The sequence below is a fragment of the Lepidothrix coronata genome, unplaced genomic scaffold (genome assembly GCF_001604755.1).
Source record: "Lepidothrix coronata isolate B3197 unplaced genomic scaffold, Lepidothrix_coronata-1.0 Scaffold135, whole genome shotgun sequence".
Lineage (NCBI taxonomy): Eukaryota > Metazoa > Chordata > Aves > Passeriformes > Pipridae > Lepidothrix > Lepidothrix coronata.
This window is the reverse complement of record NW_016690315.1, coordinates 581,339-606,479: the sequence shown is the minus strand read 5'-3', so window position 1 is coordinate 606,479 and position 25,141 is coordinate 581,339. Positions and strand designations below refer to the sequence as shown.

Sequence of the window (25,141 nt, the reverse complement as noted above, 5' to 3'; positions counted from 1 at the left end):
TCTCTTATGCCAATTATTTAGGACTTTTAAGGCAACATAATACTGCAATTAAAGCACGTGAACTTTAAATTTTCTCCTTTATTTTTAATTAGAAAGCCACTTCAGTTACAGAAATCTTCATTGTTTAAATTAATGCCAACAGCCTGAGTCCTGATCCTGAGAACAGATTCATTTAAACAGGATTCCTCTCATACATGGTTTACTTGTGCAAGTATTTGCAAGATTCAGCCCTGAAGTCGCTACACAATTTATAGCTACGTTCCTTATTTGTGAACCAACTCACCTCTGAACTCAGTATTACACAGTTCTGTCATGTGCCATCATATTCTCTTAACCTCTGCAAAAACACGTTTATATATGTTAATTCATAGACAGGTAAGTATGTCAGGAAGAAGCAAAGAAGAGCTACTAGAAACCATGGCATCCACTTGGCAACTGAGGAAACACGCGAGGAAAGGGAACACTGCACAATCAGACATGGTTATCCTCAAGATAAATACTAACAATAAACATTTAGGCTGTTTTCTACAAAATTATTTTCATGAATCGAGACCGCTTTTGCATCACCTCACGCATAAGGGTTTAGAAGTGCCTATTAAAGGTGAGGGGGAAGAAACATCTTCCATATCAATGAGATCAGGATTTCACCCTAAATATAACATTTCGGGGAAGGTGAACAGGAGATTGCACTACACTGTAAGATTACTCTTGCTCACTTATTGGATAAAGTGAACAGCTGTTTCAAAGCAAATGCCACTGAGGACAAAGAAAAGAATGCTACCCAGTTGCAGCAGCTAGTGTAGCTTTATATAGCCAAAAAGTAGCCTGAGTTTTCCAAGAACACTACAATTAATATCCATACTCTTTAAGTACATGCCAATGGACCTGATCTAAATGCTGCCCAAGAGGTAGCACAAACTACAGCAGGACAAAGACTTCCTCTGTGCTGTCCTAGGTCATCACAGTCAAGTACACAGGCAAAGATTGTGCACTTCAGTTGTAAAAGAAGCATTTCAGTATCTTCTGAATATTTCTCATCAAGTGCTGACTCTGATAGCCCCCTTGTTGCCTCAAAACAAAGCCTAGAAAAGCAGGGATCACAAATACATACATAATTTGGAGAGACTTCCATATCTATTAATATTAAACTAGGCAGGGGATTAATAAAATTACATTCAAGATACATACAACAGAAAAATGCACAATGGACAAAAAAGTTAAACTGTTTCTTACACTGTGACATACAGAAGTTGTTTGTAAATTCTCAGAAATAAATGAGGAGCAAACATCTCTTGTTCAGTTTGTTTCTGTTAATCACTAAACACAACAGATAAGGAGCATTTTCATTGAAAACATTTTTTTCTACTTCTGTGTCCTGTGACTCAAGACAAACAGGTTGCAATAACATCAGCAGCTCATACCTCTGAAATTCATAAAAAGGAAATATACTTTTATGTCACCGGAAAGTTCAGAATTAACAGCCTCAAGATATTAAAACATAAGAGATTCCAATCAAAGGTAGAAGTAACTGAAAAAAAGATCAGTATCTGTAGTTAAACCAGCTGTATTAAACCCACACACATACTCATTTTTCAGGCATAGCCATTGAAAAACCCTCCTAATCAAAGGTCTGCTACTGCCGTTTCCTAAGACAGTTTTCACACCCCTATGCAGGAACACGGCATGAGGACAATGAGTGAAGAACAATCTTTGGCACACCTGGGATCTCCACTAAAGCACAGGCTGCCTAGACAAGGTTGGAGAGGAGATAAGTTGTTTCTCATTCATGTTCACCATAATGCCCACAGACAGACCTTGGGAAATGGAAAGAAAACACATTCCTTGTGCTTTCCCTTCCTGCTTTGAGGTGTTTGTACGTGCTCAGGGTTCTTGGCAATGGGTGCCGTTTCAGGGGACTTCAGTTTTCAAATACTAGAGCACCTCAGTCCTGACAGCCAGCCAGTTATTTTTGTGGATCAAGAAGTGACATCACTAATATACCACAACATCCTCCAGGTATCTTCAGCTTTCATTCAGAGTTTCCATGGTTTGCACTCCATGGCTTCCATGGTTTACATTCACTCCACAAAAACAAGTTCAATATGCCTGCATCCTTCCTTTTCTTTCTGTTCCCTCTCCTCTTCATGTGTAAGGAAACAGCCATAAAGGTCCAGGTCAGATTTACTACTTCAAAATACAATTTCTAACAAAAGCTGCAACTCAAGTTTCTTACACAAACTATCTGATTCCTTGGAATGTCTTAGGCAATGTTCCAGGAAAAACTGAACATGCACAAGTGGAAAAGTATTAGTTCCATCACCAATGTCTGTCTTTAAGCAAGCTCTCCTCTGTGGTTACTAGAAAACATACACAACTTGAAATAATTTAAAAACCAGTAAGAAGTTACAACTGAGGGCAGAAGTTAAGTGACTAAATTTTAGTAGGTGTGACTTCCAACTTGTGTTTCAGTCAAACTATTTACCCTGATTTCACCCCAGCAGTGGAGCTGTATCACTTGAATACCAATTTGCCTTCTCTGCAGCAGTGCCTACAGCCCTGGGAAATTATTGCTCTGGAGGCCACACGTGTCACACACTCACTGTGCCCTGTCGAGATTCCCAGGCCAGGGTGAAACGAGTCTGGTCTGGGAACAGGACGGCTCCATCAGCACGTTTCCTCCTCTGCCTGCAGGGAGAGGAGGCTCCAAGGGCAGCACTGCCCAGCTGAGCAGGCACAGAGCTCTCAGCAGCTGCCCTGGACCACCCCCAGCTCCACATGGATGGCAGCAGCCCAGACAGACAAGGACCTGGTGCTCCCATGTGCCAAATCCACACAGTGCCGGGACACCCACGGGACCTCGAGCCCTGGGAATCACCAACTGCCCCACACACAAATTCTGGAACTGACTGCAACAGGTAAGACTTGGGGTTTGCAAGGCAATGACTTCCAGCTCTTCAGAAATGGGGCTCTATGGAGTTTATTGCTCAAAGCACTTTATAATCCTGCAGTGAAGTGCAAAGTACTGTCGTTAAATGAAACTAAGTTTTTTTTCTTTTTTTTTTTAAAAATACCTAGGAATTTCTCAGCATTCCCCTGTTTATCTGATAAATCAGTTCTTTATAAAAATAAATATTGGGAGGACAAAAGGGACAGTTCCCCCACAATTTTAGTAAACAAGTTTCATTTTTCCATGCTAAAATCTCTAATATCTTTCAAAAAAATATCGAAACACCTAAGAGAAATGGAGTGTGCATCAGAGCTGCTTAGACCTCACCTACTTTATTGCCATGGCTAGAGTATCAGCTGAACTTCTAAAATTCACAGGTGTTTTTGAAAGGCCATGTTATCAGAAAGAGCATTTGGCAAAGACTTTGTGAAGAACAGTTTCCTAATAGTCAGCAATAACCCTTAAAATAAATTTAAGGGAAAAATACTTGAAATTTTTTCCTCTTTGATGTTTTTTCCTTAAATCAGGTACCGGCCACACTTTGTCCCTCCCATTTCTATGGTATTTCCACTTTCACGTATTTAGATCAATGACACTTTCCAAAAGCTGGTGTACAACATCTTTATATACACTACAAATTCAGATTACCAGACTGTAGTCAGACACTGAACGTATAAATAACTTTGCAAACTATTTACAGGTTTTAAACTAATCAGGTTTCAAGCAACCAACACTCTTAAGGCAAATTTGTTTGTATGACTGGCTGTCTGGCCTTTCAGAATTTCTCTCCCCTCCCCAGTTCCCCTAAAATAACAGGCAAATAGGAAATTGAATTAACCCCTGCCCCTGTATTGACAGAATTTCTTGTAGAGAGAGATGATTTAACTGATTAGGAGCTCTCCTAAAAACAAGGAAAAATGTATAGAAATTAATTTCCGTGTTTGTGTGTCAAGAAAATCATTAAGGTGCATACCAAGAAGTGGAAATCCTAATGTCTTACAGCAACATAACTTTTGTATGCACTTGACAAATGGATTTGGGAATTTGGGGAAAGCATCAGTTTAAAGCTGCACAACCCTTTTTAGAACTATGCATTATAAGCTCTTTAGATACAAGATCTGAAGAGCTCAAAGGGATTCTCTCTTACAGGTGACACTGTGCAATAGAAAACGCCGCAAACAGTGGATTTTCAAAGCATAGGTTTAACTACATTAGAAATCTTCTCTTATACCATATTGCTGTGCAAGATACTATTCACCATTTTAAGGGATTCTGCACATCTTGCCAGCCCTTATATTGGAATAAGAACTGGCCACTTCAAATAGTATCTTTTTGTTACGACACTGTATTCCTAAGAGCAATCACAGTGCAATCCCTTTTGTCAATGCATGACTGAAGCAACCAAGCATATTCTGGTGAAGGAGACAGGATTCACATACCAAACGTGCTCAGTACCTTCCTTTAAGTCCCAATCATCACTTTGTTCTTAGTATTTTTCAGTGCCCTGATTAGGTCTTTGTTTGGAAGTAATTAGCTACTGTGGTTTGAAGGATTTTGGAACAAAGCAGAGACTTTATACTGAATGCAGAGGCCATCTCCAACAGAGACAAAAGGTGGCAAATTATCGATTAGCTTTATATTTAGAAGCATCCCTTGGTTCACTGCTAGGATTGCTCCAGTCATCTGCTTCAGGTGTGGTCTTGTAGTGTCGCCATGCTGACTTATTAAAAACGGGAAGTCTTTCAAATGATTCACTTGAAAGGGCCTATGGAAAAACAAAAGCAATGGTGAGATATCATTAGAGACACGACGAGAGCAAGGTGATACTCTGGGGAGTTCTACAGCTACAACTTCTGTATCGAACATGTGTCACAATTATCCCAGCGTTACATGTCACAACACTATTTTGAAAATAGCTGTGACTAATAGCTCTAGTCATAGTCAAAGTACTAGTCGAAGTTAAAAGACAATAATACCATTTAAAAATATTTCCCTTCTTCCAGGAAGTGGTCTACAGAGAGAGCAAGAAAAAGATTTTTGGTCAAAACCATTTTAGGGAGATTTGTCAGTGACAGGGAGCAGACTGCTGAAACATTTCACTTCCCCAACGAACTGGGGCTCTGTCAGCACAGTGACCTGTGAGGGCTGATTCAGTTCAGTCCTTTTAACTCTGAGAAAGGCCACACCTTTTTCCTCCACACACACATGCAGAAGATTAAACCCATCAGAAGCAGAAGTTAACACAGGACTCCACGACTTGCTACACACAGCAAGGCACAGTGCCGATGCTATCAACGACCTCACAAGGATATATGCTATATTCTTCTAATTCCCTGATGACATTCAAGGACTCAGTTTCAACCATTAGCTCCTGAGTAGCCTGGTCTCTCCCAAAAAATGACAACAGGAACAATACAGTCTATTGCACGAAGAACTGCACAGAAGAAAACCTATGTACTATTTAGGCGTTGGTCAACAGTCTTCTCAGTTCTATTGTGGCCAAAACTTAGAATCAAAAAGCATTAACCAAAATTATCTCTCATTGCACAGTTCTCAGAAAATTCACCACTTCTGATGGATTAACAAAATGCAATCTGACACAGGGGATTGGGGAAAAAAAAAATCAAAAGCAAACTAGCTGGTATTAGTGCCAGGTAAATATATATAACCTTGGGGTTTAGGATTCTCTGTAACTGATTTAGACAAAAGTGTCAAAGATAGCACAAACAAATTTGAAAACCAGCCGAGGAGTGAAAAGAGTCTGCTATAAATATAAACAATCTGCATTAGTAGTTTATAAAAGGGTCAAATTCATACCTTCAAATAAATTACAGCATCTGAGCCAACGCCTTCCATTGAGTAGAGTTTAAGGTCACCTTGAAAGTACCTCGCGTACAGACGAGAAATTGGCAATCCATAGCCAAACCCAGCCTACAAAAGCAAGAAAACAAGACAAAAACATGATAAGTTAAAAAAAATGCAACAGATCAGTGTATTAATTTATAAAACAGAGGATAACACAATATTAGATTGTATCAAATTATTTTTCAAGCTTTACTTTATTGCTCAGCCTACAGTATAAGTCAGTATTCAGCCTTTTGAGGATTCTCCTTTTTCCCTATCCATTACTTTAAGTAGAGAAAAAGGAAAAATATCCAAGTCCTTTGTTAGAATTCCCTTGTCCATTTTGCATTTTCTCCATCACAGAACACCATCTATGCTGTCTCCAACCATCAAAACAAACTGATATGCCCTACAGCTTCCTTGCTATGATCACCATTGCTATAATATTCTATTCCTTCTTTGGTAAAAATCAGATTTTTGACAGAATGTTTTTTCAGGGATTATTATTCTAAAATGTCTCCACAGTTAGGAGACTACACAAGAAAGCCAGAGACGACTCTGTTCACTTCATCCAGGTCACACTAAGTGATTGCTGATGCCACAGAGATCAGAAGAGTCCTGCAGAGGACTGCACAGAGCAACACAAGGGAAACAACCCTCACTGTTGAACAGAAGATGAGGACTCCACAGCATTGAATGATCTACTGAGGATGAGACCCAGTACAATCCATAATATTTTCAAAGCATCACAGAGCTGACAGGTACAAATTTTAGATTTTTAAACTTACAAAACTAATACTCATAACCAAAGTTGCAACACGGTCAACACTTGGCACCTTTTCCAACTCTCTCTTGTCAGAAAAGTTATAAAAAATGCCCCAAGCCTGTCTCACTGCAGCCAGGGAGTAAGATCTTACTCTACACATCAGCTCCTTCAGATGACTGGGTATGTGCCCAGAATCACAGTGGTTGGTTATTTACCCAACCCCCTCCCCCCGATTTTTTCAGGACTATCCACAGCAATAAAAGAAATATTCCAGATACACAGTTTGAAAAGAAGGATATACAAGACAATAGAGTAATACAACTTCTTCATAATGGTGGACTACGAGAAGAATTAGACACCTGAAGTTTTCAGAAAACCAATAAATTCATTCCACTATAACATTTCTACAAAAGCAACCCGACAGATCAATGAGAATAATGCACTGGATCTTAAAAACGAAGTCCCAAAATGCTATAAAAAGAGAAGCCTAAGAAGGACTTGCAAGCATTATGCCCAGCTAATATGTGCTATCACTTTATAGGAAATCCCTTGAGGGGAAGGTGAACATTAAACAACTTTTACTACAGTATCCATCACAAATTCTCTTGTTGTAATCTACTATCTCTACAATGTCTTTTGGCCTCTTTGCCTCGATTTTACAGAAGTCTAAATTTAGTATTAAATTGCTTTAGAGTTGCTCACTCAGTTCTGAGCAAAACTACAAACAAAAATGCCAAAGGTACCCCTTTCACACTGCTTGTCATAGTTATTAGTGTCCATTTCCAGACTTAGAACAGTTGCTTAGCTGCACTTTTTCAAACAACATTGTGTTTTAAATTTCTCAAAGACTGCCATTAGAGACATATGCATCACTTTCAAACACCTGGTCTCGAAACTAGATGTTTTTCTTTCTTAACCTCTAAAAAATTAAAGTTACTCGACTGTCTAAGAAGGAACTAAAAAAAAAAAAAAGTCCAAGAGATGACTTTCATCTTTTCTGGAGACTGGACAATAAATGCATTACAGAAATTATAAAGCACAGCAACCAAAAGGCAAATGGTGAACAATACATACCCCAGGACCAGCTCAAGTAAAAGGCAGTATCAAACAACACTGAAAACACATTATATGTTCCTCACTCCAGAATTACTCCTCCTTAAAACCCATGCCCAAGTTCTGTTTGTCTCCTGTTCCTTTACACTCTCTGCTAGCCCACATAATCATCGTTTCACAGAGCTCTCTTTCAAAAATTTCCTGTCAGTCTCTTTGCCTTTAGGGTATTTTCCAAACCGGATAAATTAAAAGAAATATGAAGACAAGAGATCCCAGATGAGTCCCTTTTGCAACAGACCTTGCAAAAGGTCTGTTCTGCAAAACACAATTAACAAGAAGTGATTACTACGTATGTCTGTGCTTGACCTAAAGGACAGAATAGTCCCTGATGGCACATCTGCCTTGAGAAAGAAAATCTTCTTAGAACAAATTTATCTTTAAATATTACAGTATGCATTATACAAATAGGAGATTATTATGTTTCTGTGTTACTAGCATTGACAGGTTTAAATTAAAGTAACTGAGGCCATGTTTCTGCCACTATAAACAAAGAGATAACCTGTAAATTCTCTTAGAAAACCTACTATCATTAAGTATGACCATGTGTTTCTAACAGGTACAGTACGTGTCCAGCAGCAGACAGGAACGTAACAGCTGCTAGGATCTGAATGCTGCCATGGTAACAAGGTTTCTCAGCAGTTTTTAAACAACATTTGCAAGGACAGTGAGAGAGAATTTTCCCCAATCAACAGAAAGATACCTCTCTTCCACTGCCCAAGTCCATGAATGTTTCATAACTAGACAGGGTATCCTATAACAAGGGAAGGAGTGTTAGAACAGAAAAATATGTCTCTTTACACTGCACTGCAGTTTAGAATATAATCTAAGTAAAGAATGACACAAGCACAGACCTACCTACCTTTTGGAGCACTGTAATTCTTTAGTGATTTGGTCTTTGGCACTAAGCACTAAAAAAACTCCTTCTGTATGGACTTCAAAGAGGATTTATATGGAACCTACTGCTGAAGGATTTTTATTTCTATACAGACATACAAAGTATAGCATAGTTGTTTCTATAACTGGATCTAGGCCATAATACATGAGGTGTCAAACTTCACTGTTAAGCCCTTGTTCCTCTTAGTGGAAAGATATGCCACAGACTCACAGTTCGTGACCTTTTTCTTTCTGCACACACGTAAATAACAGAGCTTAACACCTCTTCTCTACATTCATGTACAGGCACTGGCCAGGCTCATGGGGCAAAAGGGAAACAAGCCCTGGAAACGGGATACAGTAGAAGAATACCAAGTATAAATGCCACAGATTCAAAGTAAGCAGTTTTGGAGACGAGGAAATAAACACAGGAATGCATTGCTAAAAGACGCATTGAAAAAAAAAAGAAAGAAAGAATAGTGTCAATCCTAAGATGAACACATTTTACAATCAGAGCTACAAAGGAAGAGACAATTTAATAGCGAATACAACTGGTAATCAAGGTATAAGTTTATCGTGAGAACAAGTTTCAGGAAATCCTTGTAGGCTGATACAGTAAATTGCTGATCAGAAGTGAGACAGAACAAAGGCAGATTATGCATCAAGAGAGATTCTATCATTTGTGACAAAGAAAAAAGCTTATATTTGAATTAAGGCCTGTTCCCTATCGCTCATCACATTCAAGAAGATTATCTATGAAAAAGCCGAAGTCTGAAACATATTACTGAGATGTGTTGTAGAGGCAGGAGCTGTGAAGCATTAGTGCCAAGTCAATGCAGATATAGAACTGGGTTTCACACCTATGACAGTGGCAAATGCTGGTGAAAACAATGCAATATATTTATGTACCACAATGGTACAAACTGTGGACCAAGACAGTACCACAAAGACTTTCTGCTCATAATTTAAAAGGAAATTTATTACCTTTAAGTCCCTCTAAACTGATTTTACCCTCAGTTTATTGTTAATTATTCTATATCCAAAATAGTCACGGGGACAGAACAAGAAGAAACAGCCTCAAGATGTGCCAGGGAGGTTCAGGCTGGATATCAGGAAGAATTTCTTCATGGAAAGGTTGTCAAGCATTGGAACAGGCTGCCCAGGGAAGCGGTGGAGTCACCATCCCTGAAAGTGTTCAGAAAACAACTGGACATGGCACTGATTGCTGTGGTTTAATTCACACGGTGGTGTTTGGTCCAAGGTTGGACTGGATCTTGGGAGGTCTCTTCCAACCTTAATGATTCTATGGTTCTACACTCTGTGCCACAGTTTATTATCTGCCTGAAGGCACTCCAAGTACAGAAGTATCAGCAGGAAAAAGAAGAACACTTAAGAACATGCTAGATGAGAATGCTCCCAAGCAGGGAAAGGAAATTCCTCCAAGAATCAACTTCTCAATGTGCTTAAAGATAAAGGATTGCACCAGAGGCAACAGAGGACAAAGACAAGAAGAGGCAAGAATACAGTATCTGTATTAATCCACTTACTGAAAGCCAGTCAAATTGAACATATATAATTTTTATTACAATGAGCCATTATGTAATTTAATAAAGCAATTTAGAAATAGTATTTTATTTTAATAACAATTTTAAAAAATCATACTTGCTGAAAGAATCTACACATTCAACACTGAAATAATTCCCTGCCTAGAAGAAACTATGGGGAGATTTTTTTGTGTGTGAAATCTGGCCCTGATACATCTCAGAAGGGAGTATCACACGAGATATTTCCAACTGAACAGGAATATACGTGAAGTGTTCATATCACGTGCAGGTTTGGAAATATTGTTTTAAAATGTGTTTTTACAGTCCATAACTTACATAAAAATGATTTCCTAGCTTCAATATAAGCTTGAGCATTGCCAGGAGGTGTCTCTCAAGTGCTAATTTTGACAGTGTGCTCACCTTTTCAATAGGTTAAGGTAACTTAGACAAACAGTAATTTACACAACAAAGAGGAGCTCATTAGGTTATCCACCTTCTCAATAATAAAGCACTAAAGATCCTTCCCATTAACTCGAGAAAATACTGTGTTTATGCAGACATGCTTGGTTCCAAGAATCCAATATCAAGACAAAGAAAAGTAATTTTCTATTCCACAGACTAAGTGGTAACAGAATCTATTTTCTCCTATTTTACCTGCATAGCCTTGTTAATGATAAACAAGTTCTTTGATGGAAAACCTGATCCAGTGGATTGCAGTGAAGGGAAATGTAAAACCAGAGTAGTGCAAAAGGACATTTAAACACATACTGCAATTGCTTACCAAAGGCACAGCTCTCGAGGGCTCCAAACTAGGCCTGGGTGCTGTTGAGTACATGTAGTTAAACAATCTGTCTATTTTTCTTAGAGGAACGCCTCCACCTTTGTCACTTATCTAAGGAATGAAAATTTAAGAGTTTTAAACATTATGTTCTGGGAAAAAAAAATACAAAAACTCAAGTAGCATTATCTAAATTATTTTAGAAACATTAGAGGAGCATCTAGGGACTTTAGGGCTGTTTGGTTTGAGGAGGCTGAGGGTGACCTCGCTGTTCTCTACAGATTCCTGAGGAGATGAAGTGGAGGGGGAGGTGCTGGTCTCTTCTCCCTGGGCTCCAGTGATGGGACATGTGGGAACAGTTAAAAGTTGCATCATCAGGGGAGGTTTAGACTGGACATTAGGAAGCATTACTTTACCAAGAGAGTGGTCAAACCCTGGAACAGGCTTCCTGGCCAGGTGGTCAATGCCCCAAGCCTGTCAGTGACCAAGAGGCATTTGGACAATGCCCTTAACAATGTGCTTTAACTTCTGGTCAGCCCTGAAGTGGTCAGGCTGTTGGACTAGATGTTCCTTGTAGGTCCTTCCCCACTGAAAATATTCTATTCTAACGAATAAAAAGCAAGTGGTACAGTAACTAATCTACTTTTTCAAATTACAAGTCATACTACTCTAAACATGGAAGGTTTCTAGGTTGCATATTATTTTTAGACGTTTACCTTAATAGATAGATCTTCTTTCCCCAAAGTGACTAAGGTTTTGATCGATGGATAGGCTTCTTTCTTACCTTCATGCCATTCAACTGTAGCTCTCATTGAATTCTGAAGATAAGAGAAAAAACAGTCTCTTTGATTCTAACTTCACCATATATGCTTTTTGTGACAACTTAAAACTTGCATTTATTCTGTTGAATCCAGATAATTTGTCCTACAATTGCATACAAGACAGAAAAGGCTGTATTTAACACAAATTCAAGAAGTGCTGTCAAGTCAGTGAATTGTCCAGTTAAATTTTTACATAACAACTTACTCTACATAACTTTTATCTATTTGATATAGTCAAAGAACAGAAAACAAGACTTTTTTTTCTGTGTGAAATCAAGTAATTATATCCAAGGGATATTTCATCATATATTTTAACAGAGTTCCCACTGCCAGTCCCTGACAGATTCCTTACAGCTTTAACTTAGTGGTTTCATCCTGTTTCATGACTTGTACCAAAACATACTTACATGTAGTGGACAAACTCTCATCTGTTCTGCCCTAGAACTAATGTTACAAATGACAAAATAGGAGAATATTTAAGTGAACATACTTGACAAATGTCAACCCCCAAAAAAACAATATTTAGAAAAGGTTTCTCTCTGACCAAATGCCTGTTTTCCCCTCAGCTTCTAGTGCTCAACTGCACCACCTAGAGACCTCCTATCTTCTTTCAAACCATGGAACAGCTCTCAGAAGTTCCATTTTCACTGTTGTTCCAATTATTCACAAAACACAAACAAAACCAACGCAGAGCACATCATTTACACTATTCAAAGACACATGGGCTGTTTTCACAATAAGGACACTAATCCTAATCAGTCCTCAAATATGCAAGCTCATGAAAATTGCAAGGTTATGAATATTTCATCACTGCAAAAACAGACTATCGTGAGTGTTTTAAGTTAATCAGCTGCAAAGGCACAAAAGGAGAAATGGGAAAACAGGGGGTTTTTTTCATTACACCAGGGTATAAGAGAGGGTTATAAGTCTGGCTTTTTAGCAAGTGAAGAGTGTTTGAAACTTAAGAATAAGGTTAAGAAAGGAAAACTGAAATAACATTTAAGAGCTGTAACTGAAAGGAACCTCAATTTCAATGGTAATAAGTTAGTAAAACCCTTCCAAATACTAACAAGCACAACCTACCTTGAATAATTCAAATAACATATGAAACAAATGAGAAGGTACATAGACTACTTGAATAGGCTTGTTTGGAGCTTTAGCTAAAAAAAAAAAAAAGAAATAAAAATGTGAAATTATTTATTTTTTCCCCAAATAGTATTTTTTAGCATTGCTCTTTACAGGAATAACACGCAATTCTTCTGCTGAAGTTTGGAAGCATCTTAGTCTTATGTTTGGCAGCTGTCCAAAATTTGGGAGAGGATCACTCAAGAAAATTATTTATTTTTTTTTTACATAAAACAATGAGTTACCTTTTGTCAATAGAAATTATGAACAAAAAGCAGTCATTAAATGACTAGGCCTGTCTCATCAAATTTCGTATCATCCAATTTTCATCTTTACAATCAACTTGAAGCATATTTTCATGTGAGAAGTTTATGATATGATTTAAAGCACAGACGACTTAAAAAATTTATAATTTTACCATCTTACATGAAAGAGCTCACCACTGGGGCAGAGAATGCCAGTGGAATTCATCAGTTTATAAGCATACTTCAGAATGAAATAAGATTCAGCTCCATTAGAATATCAGTTAGAAGGCAGGCAGGTTTCCTTTACAGTTATGAGGATTCTTGACCATTTTATTTTCTTTAAAGTGATAGTGAACTCAGCACAAAGAAGTACACCATGATGATAAACTATAATCCAGGTGCCCACACAGACAAATTAGAAGAAAAGTAGCTGCATGTAGGACTGCAGAGTTCAAATTCTAACTTACAGTTAATTAACAAAGCTAGAAATGACAGATAATAGCAAGGAGCTCTCTTAAATTAGTTTCATAATTACCATTGAATTCTTCAACTTCCAGATCAGGTGCCACCGTGTAGTACTGCTCACATAACATCTTAGCTGTTTCATAAGCATCTATGAAATAACAGAACAAACACTGATTTATCAGAATCTCCTAGAGACAACCAGCAGTGTTTGTCTTCTCTGTGAAAGACTACAAGCAGAACACTCATTTTGGAAACTAGTTTACAAGTATGAAGCTGGTATCCAATCTAATCCCTTTTTGTCTGTGAGTTTGTAGCCCATTAGTCAAGAAAGGGCAAAATCCATTTAAAGCTCTACAAACAAAAACACAGTACTGGAGACAAGCTATTTTTCATCTTTGTTCAGGGCTTGAAAACCAGAAGGGTATAATCTTAGGCTGACCATAATATCTACTTATTTGTTATTTCCTGATCACAATTAAATGCTTGTTCTTTCCATCTCAAATAAAAAAAATGATGACATTGCAACCATAAATTCAGTTTTTCCAAACACAATACTGATTACAATACTTAGTTTTCAAGGTCATCTGGGGGCAAAGCTGGAATTTTTAAGATTCTTCATTGTTTCTTACTGAACCAAAAAGAACCCCCTAGAAGATACCTGCCCATAATCCAAATCAGACTGCTGAAATATAGCAAGAAAGTTTGTCATCTTTTGCCACTACTGCCCCCAAGGCCTGCAGTGAGAGGACAAAAGGCAATGACCTTAAGCTGAGACAGGGCAGATTAAAGTTAGGTGCTACAAAAAGAATTGTCACTGTTAGAGTGGTCAGATATTGTAATGGGTTGCCCAGGGCGGTGTTTAAGAGACATGTGGGTCTGGTGCTGGGTGATGGTTTAGTGATTTACAGGGTACAGTGGTGCTGGGTGATGGCTGGACTGGATGATCTTAAATGTCTCTTCCAACCTTGACGATTCTCTGATTCTGTAATACTGGGCCCGATGTTGTTTAACTTTATCCATCAGCAACTTGGATGAAGGGGCAGATGCCTCCTCAGCAAGTTGCTGATGACACAAAGCTGGGAGGAGTGGTCGATACCCCAGAGGGCTGTGCAGCCCTTCAGAGGGACCTCTGGTTTTGTCACTGTTGTCTAAGATCTATTTTAGCTACTTGCTTGAAAATTGGACATCGTTTTTTCTGACACTGCACACTCCTCTGTCCAAGGCAGCAACTATGAATCTGATGATCAAAATTGATACAATTATTGCTATTAGAAGGAAAATCTAAACAATCAACATGACCAACATATACAATGCTGAGACTGAAGTGTAGTGAGGTCAATCAAAAGGAAAGCAAGCTGCTGAAAAAGACCACCTTAGGAGCCCAAAAGAGGTAGAAAAAGCTGTAAGAGCTATAAAAAGGATTACAAAGTGAGCTATCATGCGCATCAGTCTGGCATAAGAAAGGTTTCCCTCTTAGTTCACCAAAAGCTGGAGAGAAAGTGAAGGGGAGAAATATATTCTTCCCCCCTTTGCAGCTACACAACCAGCAGCCAAGGATAGAGCGTGGAATTCTTCCCTACAGCAAAACCTGTATTTGTAAATAGATACACCCAGAGCGTGAAGCTTCCATGAACAAGTTCTTGAAGCAGCCAGCAATGCCTCATGCCTACTTATTAACATCCTGAAAGCATATGAACCTTCACAACATCAAGCAAACAGGATTTCCAGTGCGACTGTGCCAGATCACTCAGGTACAACCATCACATTCATGCCTTCTGTGCAAGAGAGAACAGGCTGTGGTACGACCCAATGCACAGAGTAATGGGGAGTTTCACTGGAATATCTGTACACCCAAGGACATTTTACTGGAAGACCTAACTAAACAAATCGGAAATTACTCTCAGTTTTCTGCAGTACCAGCATCAGATATAAAAGCACAACATGAGAACCTGCTTCTGAGTAATTCAGGAAAACATCTAAAGTTTAACAAAACACTTACACACTTCATCTGATATTTGAAAGGACAGATTAAAACTATTAAAAATCAAATTGTTCTCTTAGTTCTCTTAACAGAAGTTCCTCTGTTCTCAATAACGATAACATCAGAAAGTCTCAATAAGCCCATGGCAACTTCAGAACTTCCATTTCTTCTTTTTTTATTTTATTAAATGAATTTAAAACACCTTCAGTCTCTTGTACCTCAATAACATATTTCTGAATATTCTAAGTTGGGGGGTGGGGTTCAGTCAACAAAAATGTTAACTTCATCTTACCTTTAACCACCTCTGCCACATCACAATTAGGATCAATACTTCCAATATGTTTGGGATGAGCAGGATTAATATCTCCACCAAAAAGTAGTGCTAAAAGAAAAAAGAAATGGCAATAAATTGTCTATTAAACTTGAGGCAGCCCCAAAAGTTTAAATTTGATGGTATCCGAGACTTACTGGATAGTGCATCATTTTGTAAAAAGATACTGTAGCAAATTGTCAGAATCCTTGTTAGACAAATACTTGCCTAATTCTTCCTCTTCCCCGCCTCCTTTTTTTTAAATTAGTTTTTATAGCTAAGACTAGCTAGAACAGAATTAGCAATATGGGTGAGTCAAGGTGAAAACCTACATTTCAAAGCAGACTATCAAATATTAGATAAAATTAAAATGTAAAATGCTTCATTCATACCATTATGTCAGAAGCACTCACAAAAATGAAAATATTACAATAGAAAGGACTGAGGAACTAAGACATCATTAAAAGCCTTTTACACTCACCTAAAAATGCAATTTCACAGCTGGCACAGAGGTCTCCCTCACTCACACCCTGGCTCTCAGCAACATGATCCCACTCCCTCTTTGCACAAGGGTCTGGCCCTCACCAGACCCTTCACTGAGAGCTTAACTCTCAAAGAAGTAGGAAGGTTTTACACTTTATTTCAAGAGTGGAATTGCTATTTCAGCAAGTTAGTGAGCTCTGATATGAAGCAGGTGCAGTATGAGGTGAGCAAGAGATTAGATCTGAAAGCTGTTCCTGTCCTGGTCATGGTGAGCTCATACACCGGCCACTGCACCGGGCAGAACACACTGTAAGGAACAGCTTGCCAGTAACACAGGGAACAGAAATGCAAACTGCATAAAAACTTGTTTTGCATTCTGCTTTCTAACTGTCTTTTCTTTCAGTACTTCAAGATTAATATTTGCCATCCTGGACAGATTACTAACATTGCTAACACAGAGACATTATACAAGGCTAACTAAACTTTAAGCATCTACAAGCAGTTTTAGGCTTCAACCAATTAAGTAAGAGTGTCCATAGGAAAACCTAGTTCAGTTCAATGAAGCAAGTTTAATATTTTAGAATTAGTGCAAATTATGCTAGCGCTCAGCTCAAGAATTCTATTAGGACAATGGTTTTACTCTATTGCTGGAACTCTTCTACGAGAGCCTTTTAACTTGGTTTTATGTCTATCATTTGTCTGCTCAGGTACAAGTAAAGAAAAAGCTGCACATTTATCTCATTTTGTATGCTTCACCACATTCAAATTATCTGTACACACACAGCAAGGCATTTGTTAGTCACATAAAAGGTTACTGGGAACACACACAACTTGTAGTAAAACTCCTTATACTAAATACTCCAGTGGCCACATAATCTGTAGCGTACAACGATTGCTAAGAGTTCATAAAAGCAGAATACTGAGCAGAGAATGAAGCTCTAGAGCTAAAAGGCACAAGACACATTAAAAGAGATCACAAGACTGTCCTTAACTTTATACAGATCACTTTCTGCATGGTTGCACATACTGGTTAGTAAGAGCTGTGCAAGTAATTCCTTTCACTCTGTAATATGAATATAAAAAAGTAAGTTTATTAGTAACAACAAATGAAACAGAACCTAATGACAAAGGATGACTAATTCCAGCACTTATTCATAAATAGGAAATAGGAAGGGAAGACAAGGGATATAATTTAAAAGCTAAAGTTAGAAATACTCAACCCCTTTAGAAGGCAAGAAAAGTCTAGATAACTTGATGAAAAAAAACAACAATAAAAATACATATATTGCATAACCTATTCAAAATTTATGGCATCTTTGCATTTCACTAGGAAATAAATATCAGCTCTACAAACTACATTGAAAGATTTGTTAGCAGAAAGATACAGCTACTCTACTGCTATCTCAAAGTAGTTCACGTATCACTGCACAAGCCATCTCTGCCAACAAGACTAAAAAGTGACAGCCATGCTGACAAAGACTGACAATTCTAAAAGAAAATACACTGGTGTTTTGGGTTCATTTCTCATCACTGCAAAATACCAAATCTACCAGTTGCCAGTATATATTCTACCAAAATTTGTACAGAATATTAAGAATTAGTCATGAGTAAGGAAACAAAAGCAAAACAAAGCTATAGCTTCAGGTTCATAAGCAATAACTAATAAGTTTTCAAAGAAGAGAAAAGCCATTACTTACTGTGTTGGTTAATAAGCATGCGGAAAGAGATGCGGTTGGTGTAGAATCTATCTAGGAAATACTGGATGTTACTGCTAACAAATGGATCAAAGCCATATTTTTCCTTGTATTCAATCACCCCTTGCGCCATGGTTGGAACCACATCATTGTGTCTGTTCCTGACTTTAATTAAAACATCTAAAAAGCTAGAGGAAAGAAAATTAGAAACAGATTGTTAATTCAACTCAATCTTTTTTTTCTGAAACTCAACCACAACACAACCATTTTACCTATTTACTATGCCTCCCAGTCAACCAAAAAATTATCAGAGAGAGAAGACAAAAATACAGCAGTACCTAAACAAGTCTATTTAAACAGGACTATTTGGGCAACTTCTCACACCACCTGTGAAGCATCTCAAATTAAGTTACTCCTCCCACAAACATGCCTTTAAATTAAATCTTTCTTCACCATTCATGGACAACAAAATATTTTCTTTTACTGCAATCATGTTCACTATGGTAACTGTCGTTCCCTGCAACTTTTAATAGGAGCTGAGAGATTGGAAAGGAAACTCAGTAAAAACAACCCGACTGCCCTTCACAATTCCTAAGAGAAATTCGTTTTTAATTCCTAACATCTCAACCGTGCAGTGAACTTGGAATGCACTTCCTTCACCTGGCAAATCTTTTGCTAAGTTGGAATCTCAGGACAGGTAACTGTGTGACTCCTGCTCAGTTTCCTCTCACACCGCTGGATGGCAGCGTGAATACAACCGAGCTCTGACCGGCTCTTCTCTTCTGTGGTAGCTCGGCAACTTTCAGGATAACACTTCCATTGCTTTTAACAAGCACTTACTTTGAAACGGCTTGGAGGATTTTTGTTGTTTCTCCTGCCAGGGCAGTTAAACTCCTCTGATCTTCAAAGTGCTCATCCTTTTTTTTCCCCACATGCAGACTCATATATACTTGAAATATCCATTATTAATAGCTTTCTAAAGCCAACACAATCAGCACTACTCAACTCTCCTACATTCTCTAATATTAAATTAACATTAACACTGCAATGATTATATGAGACTGTTTAAAAAAGTCCACAAGGTGAAATGCAGCTTTTCAAAGAAAGCACAGCTGGGAGGCTCATTCAAGCTAGGCCTGTATCTGCAATTCCAGTGCTCCTTTTTCAAAAACCATCAGCAGCAAAACATCCTTGGTAGATTTATAATGACCACTGAAAAGAAATGTAGTCATTATTTTTATCAGCAGTAGAATATACACCAGCTAAGGAAAGAACAATAGAAATAATTGAAAGGTCATCTAGTCCAACCCCCCTGGAAATGAGCAGGGGAAAGAACAAAGCCACCAAAAGTAAAAAAAGACTAACCATTAGTCACCACATTGGAACCAGACACTTTCTTCCTTTTCAGCACCACTTAGCCAAGGCAACCACTTGACAGTACACCATACCATTCTTAACAAGTCATACACTTCGAAAATTATTTCTCCCACTCTACACTGCCAGCTGGAAAGGAATATAGCTTCATTTTTAAGGTTTTTTTTCCATTATCCTTAGTGTAACCACCAGTTTTCACCTATGTGTCAACAAACAGTTCAGTAGTTTTTCAGCATTATTCTGTTGCATACAAAAGGAGAAGCTTTAACTGCCTAATTCCCCAATCTAAATACTATCATGATATAGAATGACTGTTCTCTTACTTAACAATCTTGCTGACTGGGCAGCTTAAAATATTTTATTGCTTTTCATGCTTTTTATGTTTATTAAGTCTTGATTCTGTGTGATCTGTTACCACTGAAAGCTGATGTTAGAGACTGGTGCCTGGCTGTACTCGTGCTGCTTTTCTGTTTCCAAGCAACAAGACAGTAGCCAAGAGCAGAGCTGAAAGCAACACTTACAGTCAGGTCTGAAAGAACCGACACCACTCTCTACTGTTTGCTCTGCTACTTGTTTTTAAATACCTCCACTATCCACAATATATTCATGATGCCACGGGGGCAAATTGTTCACTGATATCCCACTACCAAAGTGCCTGAATGCACAGAGCATGACAAAGGGCTGGGAGGTTTATCTGCTACAGACCAGCAAAATCATAGCTGAAGCTTAGTCAGCATAAAAATTAATAAAGAATGCCTCATTATTGCAGTGACATGGCAAACCTCCCGTTCCATCTTCCAAGATAACTCAGTTCACTCCTGTTTCCATCAAGCAGATGCTTTTGAAGGACCAAACACAAGAAGCACACAGGCACATTTCAAAGTGGCAGGGCAGAAATCAAAACACGCCTCCTTAATCTTAGCACTCATTCCTTACAATCCCTCTAACCACCACACCCCTGAAAGACACAAAGCTTTTACTGTATTCAAATTGTGGGAAACCATATCAAGGAATTTTTAAATGCTCATGGGATTAGCTGGGAATACTCTAGATTAGTTCCAAAAAATTTATTTACCCATTACTTTTTTTTTCGCAATTCTCTGTATTTTATTTTCAAAAACCAAATTAATAAATAATGCAGTTGGTTTGACAAATAAGAAATTATTAATATGAAGCTATTTTAGTCAAGTGAGCTTCAGTGGCTTCTGTATTAACAGAAAAATATGTAAGGCATTACCACAGCAATTAAATAAATGAAGTCTAGAGACTTCTGCAAAGACAATTAATGAACGTCACAACACAAGTTTTTAACTTCCTAATGACTATATATATTATTCTATTTTGATCTATCATCACAGTGCAAGACAAGAAGCATAAGAAAATCAATATAAAGACAAGGGGAATTTTTGCTATGTCTCTTATGGATAGTATTATCTGACAGATGAAAAACAAGAAAGTGATGAGTAAAAACCCTTTTAAATGGAACAGACATGCAATTATTTTTTTTTTTTATTGGATGCTCTTTTTTAAAGCAGTGCTAGCTGGTAGCTGACTATTACCAGAAAGAGAGGCAAAAGTTCACACTCTGAAAGACTTCTGTAGTAGGCAGTCTATCTACTCTGAAGCACAAAACTAACTGAAGCAGCATTTACTTAAAAGTAACAAAACGGCACCTTCTAAATCAATATACTCCAATATTTACTTAGTTCAAATTGCTTACAGAATCCCTATTTTAACTGCAGGGTTGTAGAAAGGCAAGTTATTTGTTTACTAAGTTTCCTCTGTGTGTTATCTCTAGACTTACTGACAGCTTATTGACTCAGCGGCTCTCAGCCCCGGGACACTCCCCCACACACCCTCCCATGACAGGGTCACAAATAGAAAAGCAGCAAAGAAACTAAGGGGTGTAAAAGCTGGAGTAAGTGCTCCTTGAAAACACGGGTGAACTGCATGTTTTACCAACTCTTCGATTTTTATAAAGCAACCTCCACCTGTGTGTTTATACAGATGCATATTGACAACTTGGGAAATTTCCAACACTTCTGCCAGCTTACACCCTTCACCAAGAGTGGACACCTTATCTCTGCACTCCTGCTATCACACTGTTTGATAGAACTGTGGAAAAACTTCCACCTGACCCCTCTACAGCTTGAGAAAAGATATTTGTGCTATCAGAAATGCAAAAGTAAGCTACCATTTGGCATATGCCCATAATGCTGACAGTGACAGTAATGTGGCGATGTTGCAGTAAGTCTCCATAACCTCTGCTGACCAATAGAATGTAACAGAAACTGAAACACCTCTGAACCTCTTCATCACAGAAATGCCAGGACAAAAAATCCCTTCAAAGCGTTTTGTCCAACATTCATAAAAAGGTAACATTCTTGAACATGCATCTGCCCTCCAAGTCATTCACTAAGAGCAGAGCTAAACTGGGCCACTCTGAAAAACATCAACTTTAGTTTGGTCTCTGTGCTTACTCCTGTGCCTGCTCACCCCCTCCACTAGGCGGGCACTCCTGTCTGTCTCTGTTGGCCACACACTGGAACAGTTTAGAGCCCACAGGGCTAAAAGGGGGCTATTTTTCCACTCGATCAGTTTCCCAGGTCACTTCACTGCAAGGCTTCCCAGACAGCTGTGCCACTACACGGAGAACATCTACAATACTGTAATACTAAGAGATAAAATGGCTTCCTCAGAAAGAGAGCCCAAATTCTGAGAATACCAGAGCAGACTCTCCAGACAAACAGAGATGTAACACAAAAATCGGGGGACAGTTTTATGTTCAACTGATAAAGGCATTGAACCATTTTAGGAAGCATTAATTGAGGAACTACTGCCAACACTGTGGATATCTGTGGATATCCAACCTCTTGGAAAGATCATTTTAGCTCCCCTTCTCTCCTGTGCTACTGTTACCCTGATCAGCTATAACAGAAACTGAAGTCCAACTCAGCTGACAAAAAGACCACCAAGGCACTGTCTAATTTCCAAAATCAGCTGCTCTGCTAGTCTTCATGCTTTGAGTGCTTGACACCACCTTCAGCTCCAAACAAAAGCTGCTGGGGTGGTACAGGAACAGAAGTACTTCTACCCAGGCAAGACTCACATCTTGTGACACTAATAAAGCTAAAGGAAGAAGAGATGGGGTCCATCATGAAATGCCAAAGTCACTCGATAGCACACAGGACTCTAACAAGGATGGGCACTGAATGACCAAAGGATGCAAGGTTGGGTTTTCTGTCATATGAGCTATAATGTACCATTACATACATTACATACATAACATAACGATACATAATATTAATATGTAAAATGTGCTCTCCTACAGAGTGCTCCATGCAGGAACAGCACAGCTGAGAGGAACCAGGAGATGAAGCCTGCTCCAGCCCCTCTTTATAGGCTACTACATGCAAAGTACTCAGAGATACGCTGCAGATACTGCCCAGACAAGAAGGGCTTTGTTTCAAAGGACTGGGCATACCTTATAAACCTCCAGGTTTTTCTTTGAGCGAACCATTCTGGTTGAACTATTTCTGTGTATGCATCCCTAAACACACTACCACAAAGTCCCAGATAATGGCTCAAATTTTATATTAAATGATACATGCCATTACAAAAGAACAGCAAACTTTTCTGTAAACTAACTAAACTCAGGGATGAGTCCTTTCCCCACTGAAAAGAAGCCCATGAACTGCTAGTGTTCCTGATACTTTCTGACCATACTGATACTCTTCTGACTATAACACAAAAGTAGGACAGGGCTAGATAGCAGCAACATGAAATACTGACACAGGACTTGAGAAATCTGTTATATTTATCTGTGGATTATTACAAGATAAACATGGACATAGTTAAGAGTATTTCTGAAAGACACAGTTCGCAAAGAATATTTCAAAATTGCTAACTACAGTTCAATATCCAGTCAAAGGGCATAGCCTTTAGAAAGTTTGGAAGAGATGACATATCAAGAGCAGGAATGTAAAATCTAACTTTCTAATCTTAGCTGTCAAATCCAATACTGTCAAAAAGAATAAATCTGTTTTTTAATCAGATAATGCATTTTTCATCTCTTTTCACAGGCCAAATTCAGTATGAAAGACAACTCTTACTGTCAAAGTCCCTAGCTGGACTTCACCCCAATAGGTAGCAATAAATTCCTAGCATCCTCATTGTATGTACTTAATTACAGAGAATTGCAAGATTTCAAAGCTTTTAAGAAGCATTTATACTGAATGTGTAAATATTTGGTTCATTATGAAATATTTGTTCTTTCATGCTAATATAGAGCATTGCAAACAATATTTCCAGTTGCCATGAAACAGTATCAAGAATGCCATATCCATATGGCAGAATCAGATAATTCATGTGATAATTATGAACAGACTCTAAAAATAGATCTCCACAAGAACTACTCATTAACCTTGATAAGCAATATATGTGTTGAACTGCTGAAGTCCAAAAAAAGCTGAAATTCAGTTACCTAACTGCAGAACACATGGTTCCAGAAGCAACATAACTACTTTGCCTCAACCTACACATCCAGGACATTATAGGCTTAACACTTGCCAGGCTCACTTACATGCCTAGGACAGCTTATGCCACCTCAAAGGGCAACGGACACCTAAACTTTGGTACCTTAATCCCACCCAAAGGAAAGCTTGCTGATAAACCAGTCACAAACAGAAATTCTTGTATCATCAGCCAAAGGCTATAAATACAGAATCACAAAATGTCACAGCTAGAGGCAGTCAAAAAGTTCATCTATTTATCCACTACAGATTAAGCATGACTAGAACATCACTGAAAGCTATCCAATCTATTCATCAAAGTTTTTAAAATGGGATGCTCTACAGTTTTCAGTCTGTTCCCATTAATATTACAGTTTTTACTTTTTGCCCTGTGCCCAATCTCAACTTTAACAAAAATCAGCCATTTCTCAATTCTCTAGCTCTTCAGTTAGAGCAACCAATGATCTTTTATTACAGGGACTTTTTTTTTGCCACACAAACTTCCAGTGTCTCCACTTCAATCTCTTTTGTCTGCCAGCCTAAACAAACGGCTTCAACACTATTCAGAGGTGGAACTACCCAAGTCTCTATTTCTTGCTCCTTTCATATCAATACTGTCCAGGAGTGTTTTTAATTCTTCATAGGTAATACCCAGAACTGAAAACAGGATTCCAGCTTTGGACTCCCACTGAGAAAATAGTTACTTTCCCTTGTTCACCAGCACTACAGTTCATCAGTCAGTCTATAATCCTTATGGTTCCTTCTGCAGTTCTGCCATGCAGGTGGCTTGGTACTCATGTGCTTGAGCAGCTCCTGAATGTATTGCTTGACACGAAAAAAATAAAGCGTAAAGATCTCAGATAACAGGCCCACAACCAAAAGAGCATAACATCTGAAATGCACTATCTACTAAAGCCCTTATTTAGCCTAAGGTAACATGGCAGTCAACATATCTGAAGCTAACTAAAGGCAAAACACCATTTCTGCACAGCACAGGCCATATCTTGCACAAACAGAGCAAGAGAGTGTTTTATGAAACAATCTCTATAAAGCACTGCTTGGTCAGGCAAAATTTCAGAGCTTAAAAAAGAAATACAAGTTTAAAAGACAAGCTACCCTAAGAAAGCTAATTAATGGAACAAAAAACCTGCAAGAAGTAATATCCTGAAACAAAGCTGGCTGCCCCATGGTACAGGGTAACCACAGACCTTAGTGTTGGGCATCTGTGTGTGTGTTTTGGTTGTTTTGTTTCAAGTCTCTGATGCAC

At 38.3% G+C, this 25,141-nt stretch overlaps 1 protein-coding gene across 4 annotated transcripts in view; it reads right to left on the bottom strand.

Moving 5' to 3' along the window:
• Positions 1-60: 60 nt before the first annotated feature.
• PDK3 (pyruvate dehydrogenase kinase 3) overlaps positions 61-25,141 on the bottom strand; it is a 51,831-nt gene continuing 26,750 nt past the window's right edge. For all 4 annotated transcript variants that reach the window (XM_017827131.1, XM_017827132.1, XM_017827134.1 and 1 more), the window contains 8 exons: positions 17,993-18,177; positions 15,795-15,884; positions 13,592-13,669; positions 12,770-12,846; positions 11,582-11,683; positions 10,869-10,979; positions 5,765-5,878; positions 61-4,712 (listed from right to left, as the gene is read on the bottom strand). In XM_017827131.1, coding sequence (XP_017682620.1) covers positions 4,569-4,712; positions 5,765-5,878; positions 10,869-10,979; positions 11,582-11,683; positions 12,770-12,846; positions 13,592-13,669; positions 15,795-15,884; positions 17,993-18,177 — 901 coding nt within the window. In that variant the 3' untranslated portion in view covers positions 61-4,568. The remainder of the gene's footprint in view (positions 4,713-5,764; positions 5,879-10,868; positions 10,980-11,581; positions 11,684-12,769; positions 12,847-13,591; positions 13,670-15,794; positions 15,885-17,992; positions 18,178-25,141) is intronic.